This window comes from Garra rufa, chromosome 9, assembly GCF_049309525.1.
Source record: "Garra rufa chromosome 9, GarRuf1.0, whole genome shotgun sequence".
In the NCBI taxonomy this organism is placed as follows: domain Eukaryota; kingdom Metazoa; phylum Chordata; class Actinopteri; order Cypriniformes; family Cyprinidae; genus Garra; species Garra rufa.
This window is the reverse complement of record NC_133369.1, coordinates 20,779,230-20,804,599: the sequence shown is the minus strand read 5'-3', so window position 1 is coordinate 20,804,599 and position 25,370 is coordinate 20,779,230. Positions and strand designations below refer to the sequence as shown.

The 25,370-nt window shown below is 36.3% G+C and overlaps 1 protein-coding gene across 7 annotated transcripts in view; it reads right to left on the bottom strand.

Moving 5' to 3' along the window:
• ptk2ab (protein tyrosine kinase 2ab) overlaps positions 1-24,220 on the bottom strand; it is an 83,228-nt gene extending 59,008 nt beyond the window's left edge. For 2 of the 7 annotated variants that reach the window (XM_073846998.1, XM_073846999.1), the window contains exons 1-3: positions 11,191-11,788; positions 2,738-2,964; positions 323-489 (exon numbers count right to left, since the gene is read on the bottom strand). In XM_073846998.1, the coding sequence (XP_073703099.1) occupies positions 323-489; positions 2,738-2,964; positions 11,191-11,272 (476 nt within the window). In that variant the 5' untranslated portion in view covers positions 11,273-11,788. Of the gene's footprint in view, positions 1-322; positions 490-2,737; positions 2,965-4,001; positions 4,394-11,190; positions 11,790-14,824; positions 14,852-24,069 lie in introns of those variants that run through there. The other 5 variants (XM_073847001.1, XM_073847002.1, XM_073847003.1 and 2 more) reach the window with 4 other exon arrangements.
• Between the last annotated feature and the right edge of the window lie 1,150 nt (positions 24,221-25,370).

Sequence of the window (25,370 nt, the reverse complement as noted above, 5' to 3'; positions counted from 1 at the left end):
ATTTTAACGGGTTGCTGTGAAAACCTTTATGACTATAGTTTTTCTCAAAAGAAATAGTAAAATGCACATGAAGTGACTCTCACAGCAGTTCTAGAGACTGTTTATGTGTTCATGTACTTATATTGAGGCAGCAGAGGTTAAAAACACTGCACGTCTGCGTCATTCATGTACGTAGAGAAACGCAAAGCAGGATTCATATTTAAATAGTCTATCTGCAGCATAAAATTCACAGACACTAGTCAATATCATGTTTTGATTTAAGTGTACTGACATACTTTTGATTTAATGATCCCAAATTTGGCAAAATTTGACACTGACTCACCTCCAGTCGTCCTGGGGATGGCTGTGCTCGTACCGCTCCCTCACGTGAGACACGCCCATGTCGGGGTGGAGCCAATGAACTTCACCCGTCCTCAGGTGGCTCAGGCGCAGACCAAAGCAGGACACACATCTCACCTTATGGATGTCCACAATCTTCTGTATAATGCCCTGAAAAACAACACACAACACAAGCATTAAGTGGTGGCATATAGTACTCTATAAAGTTTATAAAATATTCAAAAGCAGGACCCATCTCACGGAGAACATCAGAGAATATTCTGAAGAAAACAGGTTCAAAGCCAAAAGAGTTTAAGTTTAATCCTTCTTTGATGAATGTGTCATGTTATGCGTCAGTAAGTTCTGTGGCTCAAATCAATGTAAGAGACCGATGGCGAGAGAGGAGATGGATGAGACCATGAGAGAGCAGGATGTTCGAGAGTCTGCTGAGGCATAATATATGATGTCTAACAGGATGGAAAAACTGTTATTTAATTTATTATGCAAATTGCAAAATGCATGAGCCATCAGGCAAGAACTGATAAGCTACATTAGTGTGTGATGAATGTCATGGCTGTTATCTTTTCTATCTCTTTATACAGACATCATAGACTACAGATACAACATATATGAAAAATAAATAACATTTAAAAAAAAGAAAACCTGACTTAATCATAGGGATTTATCACACTAAATCCACCTGCAATAACTCAGATTTCATTTTAGACGTCAATCTATTTCATTTTTTAAAGTAGTTTGAGTTAATGTGATGCTTCTGTGGCATTGGTCTGTTTACTTTGGGCCAGGTTTGGATGAGGTTCAGACCTGATGAGACAGATAAGCATCAGATGCAAACCTGCATAAAACAGCAGAGAACTGGGACAATGGCATCCATGTGAAGGATGAAAGCAGGACAATGTGCTTTGAAGTCGTACGGCTACTTGGCTTCAAAAACCAACCTCATTAAATAATTTAGAGTAGCATGCCATTGTCTGAGGGGGTTTTACCATGAGTGTTCTAGGCCACTGCGAGCTGCATTCTGAATAATGCTGAAAAGCCTGGAGCTCAGAGGAAATGTCCTCTTTAGTCCTGCACAGGAATGTTTGTGGCGTAACTGCCAGACTAATGTTGTACTAAAGTTCAAGAACAAAAAATAAACAGCACAAATACACAACTTAAAAGTCACTTAAAATAGTTATAATAAAGGATTGGTTTAGTTCCAGAATAAAAATGATTTACTCACTCCCATGTCATCCAAGATGTTCATGTCTTTCTATCCTCAGTTGAAAAGAAATTAAGGTTTTTAAGGAAAACATTCCAGGATTTTTTTCCAAATAGTGGACTTTAATAGTGGCCAATGGGTTGAAGGTCCAAATTGCAGTTTCAACACAGCTTCAAAGGGCTCTACACGATCCCAGATGAGGAATAAGGTTCTCGTCTAGTAAAACAGTTATTTTCTATTAAAAAAAAAAAAAAAAAGTATAATTTTTAACCACAAATGCCTTGCACTAGCTCTGCGTCCATGACTTCACGCATTATGTAGTCATGTTGGAAAGGTTGTATGTGACGGAAGTACCAAGCCAGTGTTTACAAAGCAAAAATGCAAAGACTAAATCAAACACCCTTAACAACAAAAAAAGGTAAAACAACAATGTCGGACGATTTAGAATTTGGAGGAGAAAATCAGATAGACTTCAATACATTGCAGACCTACTGCAAGATGAGCATTTGTGATAAAAGAGTATATACATTTTTATTTTTTGCGATTGTTTCACTAAATAAGACTCTTAATCTTTGACTGGGATCAGATAGAGCCCTGTGAAGTAGCACTGAAACTGTCATTTGGACCTTCAACCCATTATATGGAGAAAAAAATCCTGGAATGTTTTCCTTAAAAAGCTTCATTACTTTTTGACTGAAGATGAATAGACATGAACATGGGGGTGAGTAAATCGTCAGGAAGTTTTGATTCTGGAATTAGACTAATCTTTTAACAATGAAGCAATTGATAAAACAGTTGATAAAGCAAAAAAAATAGGCAATAATTATATTTTACCAAAAATATTGTGTCATCTGTTTGCTTTTAATAATGATGAATGATTTTTTTTTAGCAATTTGACTGTAACAAGTCTCTTATTAGTTTGTTATTAATTTAGGTTTTTGAAAAGATAATAGAAAAAAGCTCGCAGATAGAACTCTGGATGTGTATTAAAACATTATAATAGAAAACATGGATACCTTCCATTTAAACAGAGCAAGTAAAAAACAAAAAGTCTGATACAAGCCTCAATACTGGCCAAAAATATAAGAACAATGACAATGCATTTCTCTTCTCTTGGCTACAACTGATATGGTCCGATATGATATTCTATATCCTGGAGAACATTAAGAGGGTCACCCATCTGATCTCCAGACTCACCCTGACATCGGTTGAATCCCCGTGTCGGATGTTGCTGGCCCAGGTGCAGGGTTCACTACTGCTCTCGAAGTAGTGGAAGACTCTGAGTACGCGCTCCAGAGGCCCTGCCGTCCGCTCCATCCCTGCGCTGAAGCGAGGCTTGACCCCCTGGTTCAGGGCATGGGACAGGTTGGGGTCCAGGTAAGCCGCTGCCATGGCTTTGGTGGGTGCTAACTGTCCGTCATATTCTGAGGAGAACATGAAATTGTCACTTAGGCATTAAAGAAATGCAATCTGAATAATGAAATATGATAAATATATAAGTATCAAAACTTTTGATATCATAAAGACCTTATTTAAAGAAAAAAGAACTCTACTGTGATATATATTGTTACAGTGAAATAAAATTATTCAGATCATGATATACGATTTTTGTCACATCATCCACTAATCAGATCACTGTATAAGGAAATATTCTTGTTTGGAACAAAAAGAAAAACACATTAATCAGAGCACAAACATTCATTTCTACTGCAGAGTGCACAGATGAATCAAAACACACTGACAGGACAATGAAAGCTCTCGATCAAGTTAGTTCAGAGATGTCATCTGAACACAACAACTGAGGCAACAAGGCAATCCCAAGACTTTGAATCCACACTGATAAAGAAGACCGTCTGATCAGCTCGATATTCAACTGTCAAAACAAAATATACAACAGGATGCTGCAGCCACTAACAGGAGGTTGGACTCCTGAGAGGAAGTAAAGGAAGAGGTCCAGACACTAACACTTCAGACGGACAGATGTCTCCTGCAAGCATGCCAGACGAGTGGCCTTCGGGACTATCATAGTGTCAGATATTCTGGCAGAAGAGCTTCAAGTACAACAATCCATGATGGCAAACTATAGCATTCCAGAGTTGCAAGGTCAACACAACAATGGCTGTTTCATGTCAGCTAAATCAGCCCAAAACATTCCCACGATGTGTCTACTGCTCTATTACGAGGTTAGATGATGAAGATCTTAGCGTAAAGGTGATGATAGGCCTATTGTAAAATAAACCCTGAATGAAGCAGATGAGTGATCAGTTGCACTGGACACTGATCATATTGACCAATCAGAATCAAGTATTCCACACCTTCATCTTATCTACAAATAATTCAAAAAAGTATGTCACCTACACAATAAACTTGGCAAACAGGAAACGAAATCAGTGTGAAACAACCGGTAAGCTTGTAGAACACATTTTATGCCAGTTTTTAGTTTTTAGAGCTGCTCTCCTACCTTTTCTGAAGAAGGGCCAGCAGGTACACGCCAGCGTGGATCTCAATAGTTCAGGGCTTAAACGGCCCTCTAAAAACACAAACGATGAGCCTGCGAAAGCAACTTAAGTTCAAAGCACACGGGCACTCTGTTGAGTCCGAAGGACGTCAAGAAACCGTAAAATCCATAGTCACTACTGTCAGTCCTTTGGTACACATTTCAGACATAACTGCCCTCTCACATATATTCAAACGGACAATACATTTTAGTAGCTTCCTCTGTGTGACATCATATCCTGCTTATCATAATGTGTCCAGACTGGCCCATGCTTCATGTAACCAGCGATCCAGTTCCTGTCTGCTTGTCCTGAGGAGGCCAGGAGAATACACAACACTTCCTGACAAGACGGCCATGAGTCAAAGACCTGAATTCAACAGCTCTAAAATCACAACACTCGGGTTAAACCAGCTGACAGACCGCAAGCACTCGCGCCGGACTACAAACACACACACGACTGAACTCGCCCACAAGTAAACACACGTGGTTAAACGGGACCTTGGCCAGGAGGAGGAGGAGTTCACACACATATCTGAGTGAAAACACTGGAGCTTTGCATTTACAGTACAATCAAATTTTAGCATAAAGCAATGACATAATAAAACCTCAAAATGATGTTTTTACATGTTTTAAACATGTACAACACAGACACATTGCAGCAGCTTGTTTGGCTAGGTTATGACTTTTTAAGCCCATTGTTTATTGTAAGCAGAGAGAAAAGATTGCTTAAGATGCTAAGCTACTGACAAATCAGGGGTATCATATTTTAAGTTGAATTGTGAACTCAACTTGTTTTACTTAAGTACATTTATATATATTATATGCTTTTATATATTTATCACTATACAATAATAAATAACTATTAAATAATTTTGCGTTTAGTATACTTTGTGCAAATAAAAAAAATCTTTTTAATCCTTTAATCAAAACAAGTTCCCCTCCCTCTTAGTGCAAGGACGGGAAAACCTGTCACTCACATGAGATTGCAGCAAAGGCGAGTGACAATGATCCAACGATCCAATCAATTCCTGATGGACCCAATTAAATCCTGTTTTACATTTTTCTCATTTCAGAAACCATTTCATTTGGATATATGTCACAATAGTGAAGTCAAGATCATTGCAACTTCCGTTTCAACTGTTGGCTTAATGATTTTATTATATTGACTGTTCTAGTTTCTGTAAATTCAGTTTGAAAAGATATATGAGAGGAAATATCTTAGCTTTGAATATCTTCTTGGACAACAGAGTTGGCCTTCATAAGCTAGTAAGCCAACTGAGCACTCAACTCAGATCTTTTGCTTGATCCTAAAACATTATGAATCCTGACACTAAATATGGCTTGCACAGTAACACCTGAGAGTATTATATTTAGCTGTGCTATTTCCATAGAGGAAATAGATCCGGTGACATTACAATGAATGACATAAGAAATGACTGAACGGTCGTTCATTCACTGTGCATTAGATTATTCACATGAACGTCCTTGACTGAACCACAGGCAAGAGAGAAGCTTTGTTATTGTACTCATTGCCTTTGGTAGGATTTTCCAAAATCTCAGTCATCCAGTAGCCTGAATGATTATAATATGTACCTCCAAAATATTTAGTTTCTTTTTATTTTTTTATTAACTGATAGTGGCTCAAAAAAATATTGCATTCGATGAGACAGATCTTAGGCACTCTGATCACAACATAATCTACGCTATAAGTCAAAGCCAAAGCCAAGCAAACAAACCAAATGTCAAAACAAAAACACCAAACAAATACCAAAAAATAATTTTCTTGCCAAAACAAAGCAATAAGTAAATAAACAAATAATAAAACGAGACAAAAAATAAACACAATTCAAAGCAAAGCACACACAAAAATAAAACATGCAACAAAAACCAGAAGCAAAACATAACCAACACAAAACAAAAGCAAACATTTTTGCCAAAGCAAGGCAAAAAAAATAATAAATAAAACAAGACAAAAAAGAAAGACAAAGCAAAACACACACAAACCCAGAAACAAAACAAAACCAAATGAACACAAAACAAAAGCAAACATTCTTGCCATAGTAAAGCAAAAGAAGACAAAAAGCAAAGAAAAGAAAAGAAAAAGAAAAGAAAAGCAAAACACACACAAAAACAAAACCAGGGATAAAAAAAAACAAAAGAAAGTGAACATTCCAAAGCAAAACAAAATAAAACAAAACGACAAAAAAGACAGACAAAGCAAAGATAAATTCAACAAAATGCATCAAAAACCAGAAACAAACCAAACAAAAGCAAAGATTCTTGCCAAAGCAAAGCAAAGAAAAAAAAAAATACAACAAAACAAGCCTAAAACGAAAGAGAAAGCAAAGAAAAGCAAAGCACACAAAAACAAGAAACAATACAAAAAAAATCAAACCAAACAAAACAAAAGCAAACCAAGAAACAAAAGAAGGCAAAAAACTAAGAAAAGCAAAGAAGAGCAGAAGACACAAAAAACAAACCAGAGACAAAACAAACCAAACCAAAAAAAAAAAAAAAAAAAAGCAAACAAACAAAACATTCTTACCAATGCAAAACAGCAAAGACAAGTAAAACACACACAAAATCAAAATCTGCCACAAAAACAGAAACAAACAAAACAAAAGCAAATATTCCTGACAAAGCAAAGCAAAAAATAAAAATAAAACAAGACAAAAAACAAAAGACAAAGCAAAACACACACAAACCCAGAAACAAAACCAAACCAAACCAAACCAAACAAACAGCAAAAAAAAAAAAAAGAAACACAAACAAAGACAAGTCAAAGAAATGAAAAGAAAAGCAAAACCCACACAAAAACAAAACCAGGGACAAAGAAAACCAAACAAAAAAGAACAAACCAAACAAAAGAAAGTGAACATTCCAAAGCAAAACAAATGCAACAAAAACCAGAAACAAACCAAACAAAAAGCAAAGATTCTTGAAAGCAAAGCAAAAAAAAAACTAAATACAACAAAACAAGCCTAAAACGAAAGAGAAAGCAAAGAAAAGCAAAACACACAAAAACAAAACAAGAAACAAAACAATTCAAAAAACAAAAAACAAACCAAACAAAAAGCAAACCAAGAAACAAAAGAAGACAAAAAACAAAGAAAAGCAAAGAGCAGCACACAGAAAACAAACCAGAGACAAAACAAACCAAACCAAAAACAATAAAAAAACACAAAACAAAAGCAAACATTCTTACAAAACAAACAAAAGACAAAAAAGAAAGACAAAGCAAAGACAAGACGAGTAAAACACACACAAAATCAAAACCTGCAACAAAACAAACACAAAACAAAAGCAAATATTCTTGCCAAAGCAAAGCAAAAGAAAAAATAAATGCAACAAAACAAGCCAAAAAATAAAAGAGAAAGCAAAGCAAAACACCCACAAAAGTAAAATTAGAAACAAAGACAAAAGAAAAAACAAACAAAACAAAAGCAAACATTCATGCCAAAGTAAACAGACAAAAAATAAAGGCAAAGCAAAGCAAAACAAAACACATAAACAAAATCAGAGACAAAACAAACCAAAATAAAAACAAAAGCAATTATTTTTCCAAAGCAAAAAATAAATAAATAAAATAAAACAAAGCAATACAAAAAAGTAAGACCAAGCAAAGAAAAGCAAAACACACAAAACTAAGCCTGCAACAGAAGCCAAAACAAACCAAACACAAAACAAAAAAGCAAACATTCTAAAAACGATTGCTAAAAACCATCATTCAGATAAAAGTGAAGACACTGCTTAGACATATCAGTGTCGTAGTCATTTTATCTGGCAGTACACATGCGCTGCCTTTACCTTATCTTTCGCCCAGCAGTCAATGGTCTTTTCAAAGAGCTCACTCTCCGCCAGGGAGACTGGACACCACACAAAAAGCTCCTGTATCTGAGCTCAAGAAACGCAAGCGGAGACATCTGATAGTGAGAGTGGTCTCTCTCAATGTCTCTTTCTCACTTAACGTCTTTTTCTCTGCTTCCTCCACAGCTATACGTTAAACTGAGAAGACGACTGGAGGGGCTTTTTTCACGGGGTAATTCTGCACAGATACATGGGTAGAGGATTCGTGCTCTCAAGAAGACTCCAACGGCCTCAAGCAGGCATACACATTCTTTGCAGCAAATGCACAGGCACAAGTAAAAATTGGATGGTTCTGTGCCTCTGGAACAGTTTATACCGATTCCACGCTCAATTTCTCTACTGACAGAAGCTGAAAAGAATTAAAAAGTAAAGAGAGAATCTGACATTTCTTTGGCCTATTAGATCTAATATCGTGGACAAGACTTTTGCCTTGTCATTGCTCTCTGTGTCCTCATTTCTTTGTTCCTGGCTTATAGAGAATGTCAGTTTTCCAGTCGTTTTATGCACATTACACTTTACAGCTACTGTATCTGTCATTCTTCCTCCACATTGTTAATTCTCATCTTTTAATGGCTATAAAACCTGTATTTGATGCACGGAAAAGGAAACACACTGATTGCGGTGGAGACAAGCAAGCCGTGCAGGAAATCTGATTTCATCTATTTGGCCCGGACGGTCAGAGAAGAAACAAAAGGATGCTCACATGGGGTAGGAATGAGTTTAACACACTGCGTTTATGATAAAACGATAAAACTAGAATTTACATTCTAAAGAAAAAATGCACAACGGTTTGCGGTGGGCTGTGATTTGCAATCCCTATGTGAAATAGGGCGAAACTGCAAAGGCGAAAATGTGAAAAAGCATCGAAAGTAGCTGTCAGGCTGTGTGCCTTTGGTGTATTAATTAACCAAGTCATATAATCTCCAATTACAAAAAATTATAGCTGAGATTGGTTCAACTCAGCTAGAAACACGAAGTAATCTCAGATGAGTCCGTATAGGAAAGCTAATACTGGCAAATAAAATAAAATTAAATTAAATTAAATTAAATAAGTACCATTCATTATCCCCTCAATGAAATTCACAGTAACTCCCTCTGACAATAATTATCAGTATATTTTATATTCAGTATGTGCCAAGCTTCCCACACACACACACACACACACACACACTCTCAGCTAAGCTCCGATGGGAATTCACCCCTCAGTAATGAAGCTACACTCCACCTACATGACTGCTCTTGCACTGATGTCAGCGGACAGATAATCAGGCTGACAGCCGCTCTCTGATTGTTCATTAAACTCAGCCTAATGAGCTGGAGCTCTTAGACAGAGAGTTGAAATCTCAGCCCTATATTACAGAAGAGATCCTTTAGTGGGGATGGTTTTCATTGAAAGCATCTATATTAAAAAATAATAAATAATTGAGAGAAACAAGCCGATTTGAAAAACTTTAGCTAGATTAGCACACAGGATAACAGTATAAATCAGCAACTTTTGGAACGAAGAAAAGGAAACATAAGCCCACTCATCCGCAGGCAAATGCAAGTAAAAATAGTCTTTTGTAAGTGAATAAAACATTAACGAGACTCATATCAGCTTGACACACGTTAATTCAAATCTAAAGTCTATTAAGAAATCATCTGAGACTCGTATTCTTTTTTTGTCCAGAACTCGATGCATGCTATATGTAGGCTAGGCAACATACAAAATTAGGAATAAAATCATGATTGCAGTCCTTTTCTTCTATTTTTGATTAAATACCTCTGTTACAAAAGATTTTATCTGAAATAAATACTGTTCTTTTGAACTTTCTACTTATGAAATAATCCTAAAAAATTTTTTACCATGATTTCAACAGAAATATTAAGCAGCACAACTGTTAACATCTTCAATAATAATAATAATAATAATAATAAATTGTTTCTGGAGCACCAAATCAGCCTATTAAAATGAATTCTGAAGGATCACGTGTAACCGAAGACTGGAGTAATGGTTGCTGACAATTACGTTTTGCCATCACAGGAATAAATTACATTTTAAAATCTATTAATTTGGAAAACATGGTAATAATATTTCAAAATATTACCATTTTACAGAATTTTTGATCATTTAAATGCAGCATAAGAGAAATACACAACCAGTCAAAAGTTTTTGAACAGTAAGATTTGTAATGCTTTTTAGTCTCTTCTGCTCACCAAACCTGCATTTATTTGATCCAAAGTACAGCAAAACAGTAACATTTTGAAATACTTTTTACTATTTAAAGTAACTGTTCTTTTAATTTTAATATATTACACAATATATTCTTCAATACAATATATTTTATCTAAATAAAAGTATTAATTTCTATAATTTCTTTCCAATAAATAAATAAAATAAATAAATAAACATTGAATTGATTCCAAGCTTTTGAATTTTTACAAAAGCTTTTTTATTTCAAATAAATGCTAATCTTCTGATCTTTCTATTCATCATAGAATCCTGGAGAAAAAAAATGTACTCAACTATTTTAAATACTGTTGTTATTAATAATAACAATAAATAATGTTTCTTGAATAGCAAATCAGCATATTAGAATGATTTCTGAAGGATCATGTGACACTGAAGACTAAAGTAATGATGCTGAAAATTTAGCTATGGCAAAATTATTTCACAATATTACAGCTTTTGCTGTATTTTGGATCAAATAAATACATTTAAATCATAAAAATCTTACTGTTCAAAACTTTTGACTGGTAGTGTATATTTTATAAATAAATATTTGTAAAAATCGTATCGACCCGAAAACTTGTGTAACCCAGCAGTGTAACCCATATGGTAAAATAATATTTTCTATATGGTGGTATGATACGGCACATTGATTAAAAATGTAAATCAAAAATCAGGTCAAATGGGTTGACCTGACCATCATAACTGATACTTCACCATACATGAGAAAAAAAAAGACTGACAGAATAAAACTTCTGATACAAGAACCTGCAGCACTGATGCAATATTGTGAGTAATGTAAAATTGAAACGCCACAGCCCTACTAATATAGATGATGTGCTAGCAGTCACCTGCCGAGATATTAAACTAACCCCAATTCAACACCACCATAAAGGAATGTAGTAGAAATCTAGAGGCGAAATCCACCGAGAGGTCATTTCAGAACTCCTACACCTTTCATTTCTCCTAAACCGCCATTAAATCAATACACCACATCCTGGAAGACAGATCGAGCGTGAAACATTATCGTGGAGGTTTTCTGGAAGCGGGTTGCAGTGCTGTATCTGGGTGACATACTTGGCAGAGGGGGAGGGTAGGAGTAGACACAGGCTCCTCGTGCCCAGCACAGAGGAAAAGGACTGCAGCCGCTGCTCTCCATCCTCCGCTGGCCTCCGCTCTCGTCTCTCTCCCAGGCCCAGCGGCTCTCCAACTCCCTGGCAGAGTCATAGGGAGCAGGGGGTGACCCCGGCCCACCGCAACGCACTGTGACCAGGCCACCGGGGATGGCCCTCAGAGGCCTGGGACGAGGCGTGGTGTGAGGTCGCAGGAAGGTGACTGGTCAGCTGACCGAAGATGCAATCCAGGAGTGCGAAAACATTAAGTGGGACCAATAATGAGGGTGGCAGGTAGATTTGTGCTGGCCTTGCTTCCTTTAAAAGCGCTTTTTGAAAACCACCAGCAAGCGCAGTGGAAAAAGATCCAGAAGTGACAGGGAAATCCCACAGCTGTCCGGAGTAATCCAAAGAACGGATGCAGCAGCCGAGGCTGGAACAAAAGCAGAAATGTCGACTAGAATAATCCTCACATGCTAAAACGCTTCCTTTTAGCTGCCTTTCTGAAGTTCATCCAGATTAAGAGAGACGCTGCGTTGACGGCGTGTGTAATTGTCACAATCCGGCACAGTGTGTGAGGAGAGAAAGTGTGCGTACAAGGGAGGGATGAGAGAGTAGAGAAAGAATCAGGCCAAGTGAAATAAGAGGAGGGGCCTCTTTAAATATGCTAATGAGCTCTGTGAAACCAACTGCTATTGGCTGAGCAGCTGGTGTTTACAAAACACAGACCACCGAGCCAAAAGAAGTGGCCGATCAGGTTTTTCAGGGTGTGGGTTTGACCAGGATTATTTAGCTGGGCGGTCCGGCTTCTGTTTGCGTTCTCGGCATTGTGTTGCATATTTAAATACAAAGCATTATCGTTTCTAGGAACCCCTAATCACCTTATGAAGGATGGTAGAAATGTTATATGCTTCACTAAGAGGATATCTGTGGGCTGCTCGTGGAGATTCATGTGGAGAGGGACTGAAGGAATGTCCGTCAGCTACCTGACAAAGGCTCAAGGAAGGAAATTGGTTTCCTGTTTTTGACAACAGCCCATACTTGCAGAGATGCACATAAATAAATGATGAAACAGCTGCAAATGAGTGCATCACCGAGCTTTGCGATTGGCTAACTTGAGTGGCGATTGGCTAACTTGCATAAGAAGAAGAAATATTTTGGAACTTTTGTGTAATCCCATACATGCCATTTCAGCTTAGTAAGTACAGTTAAGTCCTTGTTCTGTCTGGTTTACTACATCTATGGGAAATTACATTAGATATTTACTATAATTCTGCCTGTAGGGACACTGCAATCTGTCTATATTAGAAGTTTTGCTAAAATGGGTTGAAATATAAGGCAGAAATGGAGACAAAGAGCAAGTAAGTGTGTGACAGTATCAATTAAAATTTGAAAAAGGACTATAACCTAAATAAAAATGTAGCATAATTTATAACTGGTTGAAAAAAAAATTATTTACACACCATAAACAAACCATACTGTTAAAGGAGTTGTTCACTTCCAGAATCAAAATTTACAGATAATTTACTCACCCTCTTGTCATCCAAGATGTTCATGTCTTTCTTTCTTCAGTTGATAAAAAATTCTGTTTTTTCAGGAAAACATTTCAGGATTCTCTCCATAAAGTGGACTTCCATGGTGCCCAGAAGATTGAACTTCCAAAATGCATTTTTAATAAAAGGAAAAGGGGTTTTATCTAACAAAATGATTGGTAATTTTCTTTAAAAAAAAAATAATAAAACAATTTATATACTTTTTAACCTCATTTGCTGGTTTTGTCTAGCTCTGTGTATTCCGCTTCAAGACAGTTAGGGAAGGTCGGAAAACTCCCATCTTATTCTCCCCTCCAACTTCAAAATTGTCCTACTGTTTTACTGTTTCACTGTTTTACCTTTTCTTGTAAATGGTGTTTGATCTTCTTTGCATGTAAACACTTGGTCGGTACTTCCGCAGCGATGTAGGACGATTTCGAAGTTGGAGGAGAAAATGAGATGGGAGTTTTTTGACCTACCCTAACTGTCTTGAACTGGAATACACAGAGTATGTGCAGAGCTAGACAAGACGAGCGTTTGAGGTTAAAAAGTACAGAAATTGTCAATTTGTTTAGAAAATGACAGATCGTTTCACTAGAAAAGACCCTTCTTCCTCGGCTGGGATCGTTTAGAGCCCTTTGAAGCTGCACTTAAACTACATTTTGGAAGTACGAACTCACTGGCACAATAGAAGTCCACTATATGGAGAGAAATCCTGAAATGTTGTCCTCAGAAAATACAGTTTCTTATCAGCTGAAGAAAGAAAGACATGAACATCTTGGATGACAAGGGGGTGAGTAAATTATCTGTAAATTTTAGTTCTAGAAGTGAACTTCTCCTTTAAATTGTACCAGGACATTTGTACATTTTGTGTCATAACTTACTGTTTGATTGCAAAGCATAACGCAGAAAATGATTTGCTGTTATTTAACAGTTTCACCTTGCCATGTTTGCCAGAGATATTCATTACCACTAGATAAGACCCTGCTTCCTAGGCTGGGATCGTTTAGAGCCCTTTAAAGCTGCATTGAAACTACATTTTAGAAGTTCAAACTCACTGGCACCATAGAAGTCCACTATACTGAGAGAAATCCTGAAATGTTTTCCTCAGAAAATACAGTTTCTTATCAGCTGAAGAAAGAAAGACATGAACATCTTGGATGACAAGGGGGTGAGTAAATTATCTGTACATTTTTGTTCTAGAAGTGAACTTCTCCTTTAATTCGTACCAGGTTATTTGTGCATTATTTTGTGTCATAACTTAGTGTTTGATTGCAAAGCATAACACAGAAAATGATTTGCTGTTATTTAACAGTTTCACCTTGCCATGTTTGCCAGAGATATTCATTACCATTCCAAGCACTCTTTCCCTATAGGGAGGGCAAACAGGTCACTTCCTGCTATACTAACCGCATTCTCGAATATCAGCTAATAGGCCCCATTTTGTGCTTAATAATGGTCTCCATAGATGCCATACAGACACACAGGAACCCTACTGTCTAAAAAGGCCCTCCTTCCCTCCAACAGTAATGCCTTTGGCGATGGAAAGAATCAAGATTGAAAATATGAAACATCGACTGATTGGTTAGGCATCTTGAATGTGAATGTGACTGGACAATGTTCCAGCTCCTTATAAAACGATGAATGAATTGAGGATGTACCAGTGAACTACACATCTAGATTTGAACAACATTCCCTCAATGTCCTAAATTGAAAACAAAAAAAGTGTGATCACCAACCTAAAATTACAGCTATAATCCAAACTCAAACGCTTACAGCATTAAAAAGCATTTTTTTACATAAATGAATAATACATCAAATGAGAAAAGCTGGTTATGGGGGGAATTAAAATTCAGCTCCATTGTCATATGGGCTGCCCAAAGGCAGCTAACAGGCTTTGGAACAGAATGTACTGATCTGCTTTATACAGGAGAACACGCTCTGCCCAATTCACATTCAGTAAATGGTGGATTAAGGTTAGGTTGACATTTCCCCCGATCAATTTGAAATCCATTTCAGAGAGAAAGAGAGAGAGAGAGAGAGAGAGAGTATAAGAGGTTGTCTTACCTGCATAATATGATATCCTTGAAATATCTGCAAAAAATAACAAAATCGTGTTAGAGTTTATATAGTTTCAGAAAGAATCGAAACTGGTACTGTATGTTAAAGTACTGTTTGTGTGTGCATGTGTACCAGTGTGAGTTTAGAGGGCCCTCTAGCTGTCAACTACCCTGGAAATCTACACGTTCAACTACAATCAACTCAATAAAAGTTACATGCATCTGAAATAACCACAATCACTGAACAAAAAAAAAAACAAAAAAAACAAAGCAGAATATTACAGCTACTAAACCTGACAAAAGACTGACACTAGAAACACCAGAAGTAAAACCCAACTCAAACTAAACTGATGGCAACAAAAATGTCCTCCATAAAAAAGCTGTTAAGATATTTGTGGCTTTTAGTCCATGTCTTTGTTGTGAGGTTATCTATATGCTAGTGAAACTACTCTTTACTAGCCAATGGTAAATCATGGTTCATGACTATGATGTAACTGAGCTTCCTAACTAAAATAGTAAATATGTAGCACAAAACATGAAAAGAAAATGAAAACAAAACTGCACTCAAAGTAATCTCAGAGTTTTTCAAGGTTTATATTTTTTGTTCTGGAATAGAATAGAATAGAATTTTCTGAAGGGGTCACTAACTTGTCAATAAAAACTAAACTTAGAATCATTTTGTGTATTGAATAGACCAGACTAAAAACGGAACATGAGAAATAAGTTTGTGTCTGAAATAGAATAGAATAGAATAGAATTTAGTGAAGAAGTCAATAACTTAAAACTAAACATAGAATCATTTTGTGTCTGGAATAGACCAGAGAATAGAATAGAATAGAATAGAAACTAAACATAGAATATTTTAAGTCTATAAAAGACCAGACTAAAATAGAATACTGATCTTGACAAGATCATTATCATAAAACTGAACATGAGAAATAAGTTTGTGTCTGGAATAGAATAGAATAAAATAGAATAGAATAGAATAGAATTTAGTGAAAGGGTCAATAAATTAGAACTAAACATAGAATCATTTTGTGTCTGGAATAGACCAGAGAATAGAACAGAATATAATACTGTTCTGTCCAGAATCATTACCATAAAACTGAACATGAAAAAAAAAATGTTTATAGAATAGAATGTGAAGGGGTCAATAACCTAACTAAACATAGAATCATTTTGTGTCTGGAATAGACCAGACTAGAATAGAATACTATTCTGTCCAGGATGATTACCATAAAACTGAAAATGAAAAATAAGTTTGTGTCTGGAATAGAATAGAATAGAATAGAATAGAATAGAATAGAATAGAATAGAATAAAGGGGTCAATAACTTAAAACTAAATATATAATCATTTTGTGTCTGGAATAGACCAGACTAGAATAGAATAATATTCTGTACAGGGATTATTAACAAAAAAGGAAATGTTTGGGTCTAGAATATAATAGAATAAAACTTTGCGAAGGGGTCAAAAACTTAAACTAAAACATAAAATCATTTTGTTTCTGGAATAAAGTTTGTAAAGTTTGTTTGAAATAAAGCAAAATAGAATTCAGATTTCACTAGCACAAAATCATTTTTGTATGTAGAATACAATTATTTGTACAATAATGTTCTGTCCAGGATCATTACTATAAAACTGAATATGAAATGTTTGTGTCTAGAATAGAATAAAACAGTATAAAATAGAGTAGAATAGAATTCTGCCTAGGGATCATTAAACAAAATGAACTAAATGTTTATGTCTGACTTAGGGTAGAACACAATAGAATAGAATAGAATAGAATAGAATAGAATAGAATAGAATAGAATAGAATAGAATAGAATAGAATAATATCCAGGGACCATTATCATGAAACTATGGCACACAGAAAGGACAGTGCAATGCAAAAAGCTCAGAATGAGGTCATCTTGAGCCCACTGCAGGTCAGCCAGAGGCTGAGTGACAATCAGAACTGCTGAAAAGTCTGTCTCATTAAACGGGGAATACTGGATAATCTTTTCATTGTAGATGCTGAATTTGACTGCGCTCTGACTGGAATGCAGTGGATTTCAGCTGTTGGAAGCATTAGAATCTCACACTCCATTCCACTGAAAAGGTGAATAAACAAAAGCCAGTCAGACTTTGTAATTCTGTGATGGATTGCTGCAAAATGGAGGTATAAATAAGACTGCATTTAATTCAAAGGTCATTGCGGTACTCTACAAAACCTATAAAACTACAAAGTCTGGTTTGTTGTTCTCTGCCAGCTACCAAGTTTCACTTTATAACTTATGTTCCACTTTAGAGTTAACACCAGTGAGATCTTCTCATAAACACAGGCAGCTATCAAACTGGCAATCTACCTAAACCTCACACAGCACAACCGAGGAAAACAGAAGAAAAACAGACAGTAATTGTGAAAACCAGACAGCAAACACTGGAGCCATCCTTCATCGAGAACAGAGAGGATCGCAAAATTGTCACAAATGAGCACAAGCGGGGAGCATTCGTCTATTGTGATAGGCTGTGCTGTAGCTCCAGGCCTGACGGTAAGATTGACAGGTATTTGTCAGCGTGAGAGCAGGAGAAGAGGCCGAGATGTTATCGTTCACATAATCTCCTCATTGATTCATCACACCAAGTCGAGACAGTGTACAATTCCAAAAACTGCCAGTCACGATATGGCAATGTTTTCAACAGGACAGAAATGCCTCAGTAAATAAACATAAGACAAAAAAACATTCTGTGCTGTGTGAGGAAAAATCATTTTATACCATCTTAAATGGATTTTGGAACATAGCTGGTTTGTTGATGGAACAAGGTGGTCCACCTTTCAGCCCTTCCAACCATCTACTCCACACATTAATGACCAACTTGGACCAACTAGAAACTATGCAACTAACTTTCATCAAGAGCTGGTTTTACATTGATTTTCCCCCCATAAAATATTAAAAACAACATAAAACTATATATCAATGATGCCTTTATTGCTTATTGAATAACAGCCAATGATCTTGCACAAGATTTCTGAGAACATCAGTTGCTATTATGAAACGCTGGTGCCAAGCTATTGTGACACCCAAAGCATTTTATACAAAGAATAAATCTAGGAAATAAAGTTAAAACTAAGATTGGAAACTGTACAAAAATGTAATGCCAAAAGAGCAATTCAGCTGTTTGGAAAATATCTTTCTCAATGTAAACATCCTCAATCAAATCTTTTCCAGTACTTGCCATTCAAGATGAAAGCAAATAAGACGTTGCATTGGAAGATCTATCTACATAATGTTTGAGGGATGCACAATAGGGCTGGGTATTGTGACCAATTCGGCGATTCGATTCTTATTTTTATGGTTTCGATTCGATATCGATTAGCTATCAATATTTCATTTAAAATGTTAGTTTTGCAGACATGGGATCCATATTTTGATATAAATGCTGGTAACTGAAACTCTCCTACTTAACTTTATTACTGAAATACACATCTACATTAATAATAGGGTGCACACAGTTATTAATTTTAAACAACTTTTATTTTAAATGAACACTGTAACAAGAAGTCATAAATATGTGCATTCATTGTGCACCATGTAAACAAACTGCAAAATGCACATTACTGTAAAAAAAATAAAAAGACTGTAAATGTGCAACAGTGAAATCTATTAAGAACTTCAAACATGTTTAAGAAAAAAAACATTTTTCTAAATTCAAAACAGGCCAATCATAATACAAAACATTCTAACTGTCCATAAAACTAACAGTTCTTAACTACAGCCTAATCATTTTTGATCACCAGATTTTTCTGCAAAAAAAAGCAGCTGATGGTGACACCTTCAGGAGAGGTGAATATTCATATCCTCTTCCGTGAATCTGAAGCACGCGCATTAAGAATCGATTCGGGGATTTCCCGAATCGATATCGTTGCGTTAAAGTGAAGATCGATTAAAATCGGAGAATCAATATTTTTTACCTAGCCCTAATACACAATATATATCTGTTTTATATACTAATTATCTGTATTAGTACAATTTTTACATTTAAACACATTTGCTGTCATCTTGAGTAATATTACTTGACGGTAATGATATCACAATACAGTTATATTTGTTTTAAATAAGGTCCATACCATAGAAATGCCATAAGTCTTGTCACTAGTGTCAATATCATGTCAAAACTGTCACGTTAATCTTTTATTGTTTGATTAACTTGAATGACTGCTATCACTTTAAGAGCTCGCCGGATACAATATACTGTTACACATGTGTTTTCTTTCTCAGCTATTTGACAATAGTCAAAAATCTCTACCAGTTGACAAATTTCTACCGGTAAATCATATTTCCATGTATATCGCCTACCCATTCACTCCCTTATAACTTTTTTTTTTTCAAAACACTGATTATTTAACATAACTGTTTTATGTATTCTTTAGCCAAATTTAAAATGAATATCCATTTTTTATGCTGTGCATTATCATGCTTATGATACCGACACCGACTAGTAGCATTTTTAACTAATTTATACAAAACAGAATTACATTTTAATATCTGCCATGCCATTTTTCCGTAATCAGCCCAAAAAAAATGACAGAACTTTAGGTCCCATCCACACGGAGACATGTTTAGCTGTATACGCATAAATTTAGTATCGAATAGGCTTTTCGTCCAGATGGATCCAGTATTTTGGGAGAGTGAAACCAATATTTTTTGGTTGGATAAATCTGAAAACGACATCCTTGCGTTTTTGTGTATACAGCCAATCCGTAAATTTTCTGCACGCATGGTTTATGCACACAATCCAAGTCTTCTTCTCTGTTTTTAGTGTATCTCTGTGGCAGAATTACATGTAAGACCACATGGTCTGGCATGTATACTACATTGTTTTGTGTCGGTTTTGTGGTTTCGTGTGGATGCAGATATTTCTTGAGACGAGGGGGAAAAAAGATCAGATAGGGAAAGCTCTGGCTTCGTGTGGACTTAGCCTTAATATTGCATCCTTTCTTTTTTCTTGAAGGCAAGTACAAATAGAGTCAAAGACAGTGCACAACAGAGACAGATGTGTGTGTTTCACTCAGGGCAGAGCAGAGGAGGGCTTGTAACCCACAGGGGAGAAGGAAGAGGGAGAGTGAGAGACAGAGAGGAGAGGATTGACCCCTCCCGACAGCATCTACAAAAGACATCCATCAGTTCAAACCCTTCTCAAAGCCCCCCTCTGCTTACGGCGCACAAATTCGGCCGTTTCTTAACCTCTTATCTCTCCTCTCAGCAGTCACACCGCTGAGCCTGAGACACTGCCATAAAGACTCATCACGCTGCTGCTGACTGACAGATGCTGAACTGAGTACAGTTTTAACGTGCAGATTAAGGTAAGAGGACTTTAAATCAATGGAAGATGACCCAGCTTTGCAGTTGTTGACTTCAAGGGTTAGTTCATCCAAAAAATTACAATTCTGTCATCATTTTATTTAGCCTCAAGTTGTTCCAAATCTATGGAAGCCCGTTTTCACCACTGCATAAAAAAAAGGTTATTGCGACTTTTTTTTCCTCAGAATTGCATGATACAAACTCACAATTCTGACGTTTTTCTTGCAAATGCCAGTTTACTGTATATCTCGCAATTGCAAGTTATAAAGTCTAATTTTGAGGGGAATAAAAGACTGATGTTCTCAGAATTGCGAGATGTCTTTCAAGTTTGTCTCGCAATTCTGACTTTATAGCTCACAATTGCAAGTTTATATCTCAATTTAAAAAAGGCAGAATTGCAAGAAAAAAAAGTTAGAATTGTGAGATAAAAAGTTAGAATTGTGAGATTAAAAAGTCAGAATTGTGAGATAAATTTCATACCATTGACTGATTGTTTGCACTTGCAGGGTTATCATCATTAACTAAACTATAACAACACTTGAAAAGAAAAAAAGAAAATCACTTTATAAACTTATAAAGTGCCCAGTCAACAATTCTTATTTTTACTTAGCTAACTGCAAACAGTGCAAAGTTAAAGTTTAGTTAAAAATATAAAAACTAAGAAAAAAGTAAACTAAAACTAATAAATAAATAAATCGGTAGATACATAAAAACATAAAATTACTAAAACCTATACCTAATATTAAATGAAGTGAAAACAAAATATAAAAATAAAATGTAATTCAAAATATTAACTAAAACTATAGTATATCAATTATACTAAAATAACACTGCTTCTGTGTTATCTTGGATGGTGTGACATCTATAAGAACGTTGTCTCCCAAGAAATATATTCCCAAAAAGTAAAAATCACCATTAAAAAGAAATCAGTCAGACAGAAATGTCTCATCGCTGCTATATGTGTTGACCCCTGTCACTCGGTACTATAACAGAATGAAACCCTCAGCTGTTCTAAAGCAGTTAGGAGCGCAGGCCTCTGCCAATCAATAGCAATAATAACAGGGGAAAATGTCACCATGTCACACTACGGCCTAAAAGCAGTCCAGGATAATTCCCCTAATGAATAGCCCAGAGGAGACAGAGCCTGAGGCCTGGCTGAGCTGAATAAATCCACATTCTACTTATCATGTCCAGGCTTAATATACACCTGACAATTCCAGTGCTATGGTTGGACTGCACTTCAGGTAGGAGAAACCAGATCTGCTTTACCAAATTTTCTTAATGGAATTCTTGACAGTCATGGTAACATACAAATATTCACCCATGCATTCAAAACATTCATTTACGCAAACCATCACAGTCACCGATATCAGACAATATCAGATTACAAGACTGACAATGGAACAATGATTCAGATTTTAGTAAACATTAAAGGCAATACAATAGAGATGAACAATACATCAAATCAAATCAAATCAAAAAGCCTGTATAAATAGATATCTACAGGATTTAAACCATTATACATAATCTGCTTTAAAACCTCCAACAATTGGCTGTATTCACTTCCATTGTAAGTGTCTCAATATAACCTTGTTTTGCTCTTTAAAAAATAGAGCATTAAAATCATGTCAACTGAGGTAAAAATTGTATTGAACCTGTAAACCCCTTTTAATGGCATCTTTATTCTTCAATGCAAGTTGGTTGTAAGGTTACTAAAAAATGTAAACTCAAAAAAACCATAGGTATAGTTTTTAAAAACGCAAATCAATGCTGTTTTACATATAAGCAACATTCGCTGTGTCTGCCTGGTAGATCATTCCAATACCTGCAGCGGACCAAAGCTATGTTGAGACTTGTCAAATACACAGGAATTTTGTCCTAAACAAATGTTGCAATGCATTACACATAACCTACATATGGCGAACAACATTTAAAAACAAAACCTACTAAATCACACATATAAACAACGCCAAACCACCATGTAAAAGGGCACAAGGAGCTAAAGACACTATCAAGGTATCATTCCGTAAACCTTTATACAAACCAAAACATTCTTTAAAAATGACACTTCAAATGGCTACACACACATGCTTAGTGTATAAGCACAGACTTTTAAAGCTGAGTGAATATGCACCACCATATAAAAACATAGCCTCAAGCGCAGCTCTGCACCAAGCCAAGCCTCCTGGAGTTCTTCCGATCACATTTGCAATGGAAATATGAAATACGGCTTTAGATGGCCATACTCCACCCTGAAGCAGAAAAAAATGCCCTTTGTTTTACAGCTGACCTCAATGTGAGTACACACTCTAATGTTTTCAACCTATACAGGCTTTTATATATATGACATGACATGAGCTCTCCAACCCTAAGATGCCTGTTAGAAACTCTCTTCCTGTCTTGGAGCAGCTTTTAAATAATAAATGATTGCCATTACATATTGGCCCGTGATTAATGTCAGCACTATAACAAAGTCCCAAACGTACCTGCACTGGCACAACTTAGTAAACTCCAGAACTGCATGGTGTATTTCCATGTAACTCCATGTAACCCAGACTCTTTCCTCAGCGCTTCTACCTGTGCTATAATGACGTAACGTTACAAAATACCTGCAAAGGTATTCCACACGCCTACAGAAGCCCCGCCCACCGCATAACGCTGCTATGATTGGTCAACATCCATAAAAAGCAGGTGAAGCGCAAGTACACTCACTAGGCGCAGCGAGTGAGTCATTTCCGTGAATCGGTTCTTTCGAACAGTTCGATCCAATCAGCTGAGAACATTGGTTTACGTCATTAAGGTTTAGATTTAGATTTCACATGTTTTTATAAAATTGTATTTTTAAATCAATTCGGCTTCGTATGTGTGTTCATAAAAACTGTTCTAATTAGGTTGTGGGATTCGGGTGAACAGATTCAGTAGAAAGAACCGCCTCAAAAGTACGATTCGTTTACCAATTTCTAACACAAATGAGCAAACAAATCAGCAGAACAAAGAATAAAATGGTAAATAAATCAATAATTTGCTACGGTTGTTTACATATTGCTCACCTTGGTGAATTACAGTATGAGTTTATATATATATATATATATATATATATATATATATATATATATATACACACTGTGTGAAATAATGAATGATAAAACTCAACCAGTCAACATTTCAACGACTTATCAACTAAATTAATATTAAACACAACCTCCATGTATCCGAAATATTAGGCTAACGTTACCTGAAGCAGGTGACTAGCCTACTGTACCTTATAAACTGCCTATATAGCCAACACTAGTGTTCACTAAGTGAAAATACATGCGCTTGATGCATATTGGTAGAAAGCATCATAACACAAATGCTACTATAATAAATCTTGCCTGCTCACTAAAGTGGTTGCATTGTTTGTCTTTTGTTATTGTTTTCAGTTCACCATGTGAACAGAAACAGTCTGACAACAATACATAGCCACTAACACAACACGCTTAACTCAACATAACAATCCAGCAGCGAACAAGACATATTTATACCGGGTTATTAAACATGCAGATTGGTGTTAAATGTCACACGACGCTTGTTTCGTGAGGAAGAAAACATTGGGAATGGCTTGAAATTACTGGGTATGGTCTCTTTCGCATTGCCAGGAGCATTTGTCCTGCAAAAGGGTGCACAGCTGACTTTTATCAGCAATTTCATAATGATACGGGAATCCTAAGCACGCTGCAATACAATAATAACACGCCTCGCATTCACAATCTAACCCAACACAACATGTCAGATTGGCCCAGGAAAGCCCACTCTCCAGGTCCAAGTGCAAATACGAGCCCCTCACGCTATGCTACCAAGCTAACACAGTTATTGCAATTATTACAGCAAATATAAAATGTGCATTCTTAGCAAAGACCAATATTTACCGTATACTTTTCATCGGATGTCTCCAAAAACGCGCCTTCTTGATAAACACCCTGTAATCCGCAGTGTTTGGCTTTGGTTTGTATCCCGTGCTAGCGCTGTTTGTGGGTCCGTCCAGGCTCCGTGGGGTCTGTAGTGGATCTAAAGCCGGAATCCTCCCTCTTGCTCTCACTCTCGCTGCTGCTAGTGATGACCAATTCGCGAGTGAATCATTACGTTGAACCGATTCTTTTGAATCATTCTGTGGAACTGACTGTGAGTGGCATGATAACCAAACAACTGCACATTTGAAACCTTCAAATGAAACACATCTTTACCATTACATCGTTACATTTTATAGTTAGGTCTATACATCTAAATACAACAACATTTAACTTGATAAAGCAGAGCAATATCCACCTTTTTTCCAAAAGTGTGCGCAGTTATTTGTACATTTTATGGGTTTGGCTTCCAGTCTCATTCGCGTCCTGCTATTTTTAACTGCACAGAACTTGTTTTGCTGCTTGATATTGCAAATAGGTGTCTTACTGTATAACTTAATGTATTATTAACACAATGGTTTGTAGTACAAACAGTTTTACTGTTTACTGCACTTCTCATTATTTCCCTATAGTGGCTAATGAACCGGAAGTCTCACCCATAAGCTTACTTCCACGTTGCAGAAAAATGTGGATACGGGAATTTCAATTATGTGCTGGTGGGAACTCTTTGGAATGATGACTCAAAAGAATCAATGAATCGATTCATTGAAAAGAACGTGTCAAACGAACCGATTTGCTAAATGAATCGGGCTTCCCAACGCTGGCTGCTGCAAATCTGAATTGCACTCTTCAATATGGCTGACTCGACCTTAGGCTACCCAGCATTCATAATAATATTAAGTGATGATTTGCATTTGTAAAAAAAAAAAAAATAAGCTAGGCATGTGTTCATTGTGATTCACTTGGAAATGTTGCCCCCAACAGTGAAAGAAAATATCTTTTTGCATCACACCCACTTGACCTCATAAGTATGACACCGCGGTGTACTTGTCAACTTTATCCAAGAAATGTTTCTTTGACATCAAAACTAATAAGTTCCATGAATCAACTGACTGTTATTTTTTTGCTGCTCAATTATACAAATTCATTCTTATGCCACGCACAGCAACTCTGAAAGCATTTATATATGCTGCACGCCTACACACACACACTCCAGGGACTTGGGGACAGGATGGATGTGTGCTGGCTTTGTCTTTCAGACACATCCCCAAAATTCCTTCCAATGACGTCTGACAGTTAGATGGCTGACCCCAGGCTCAGAA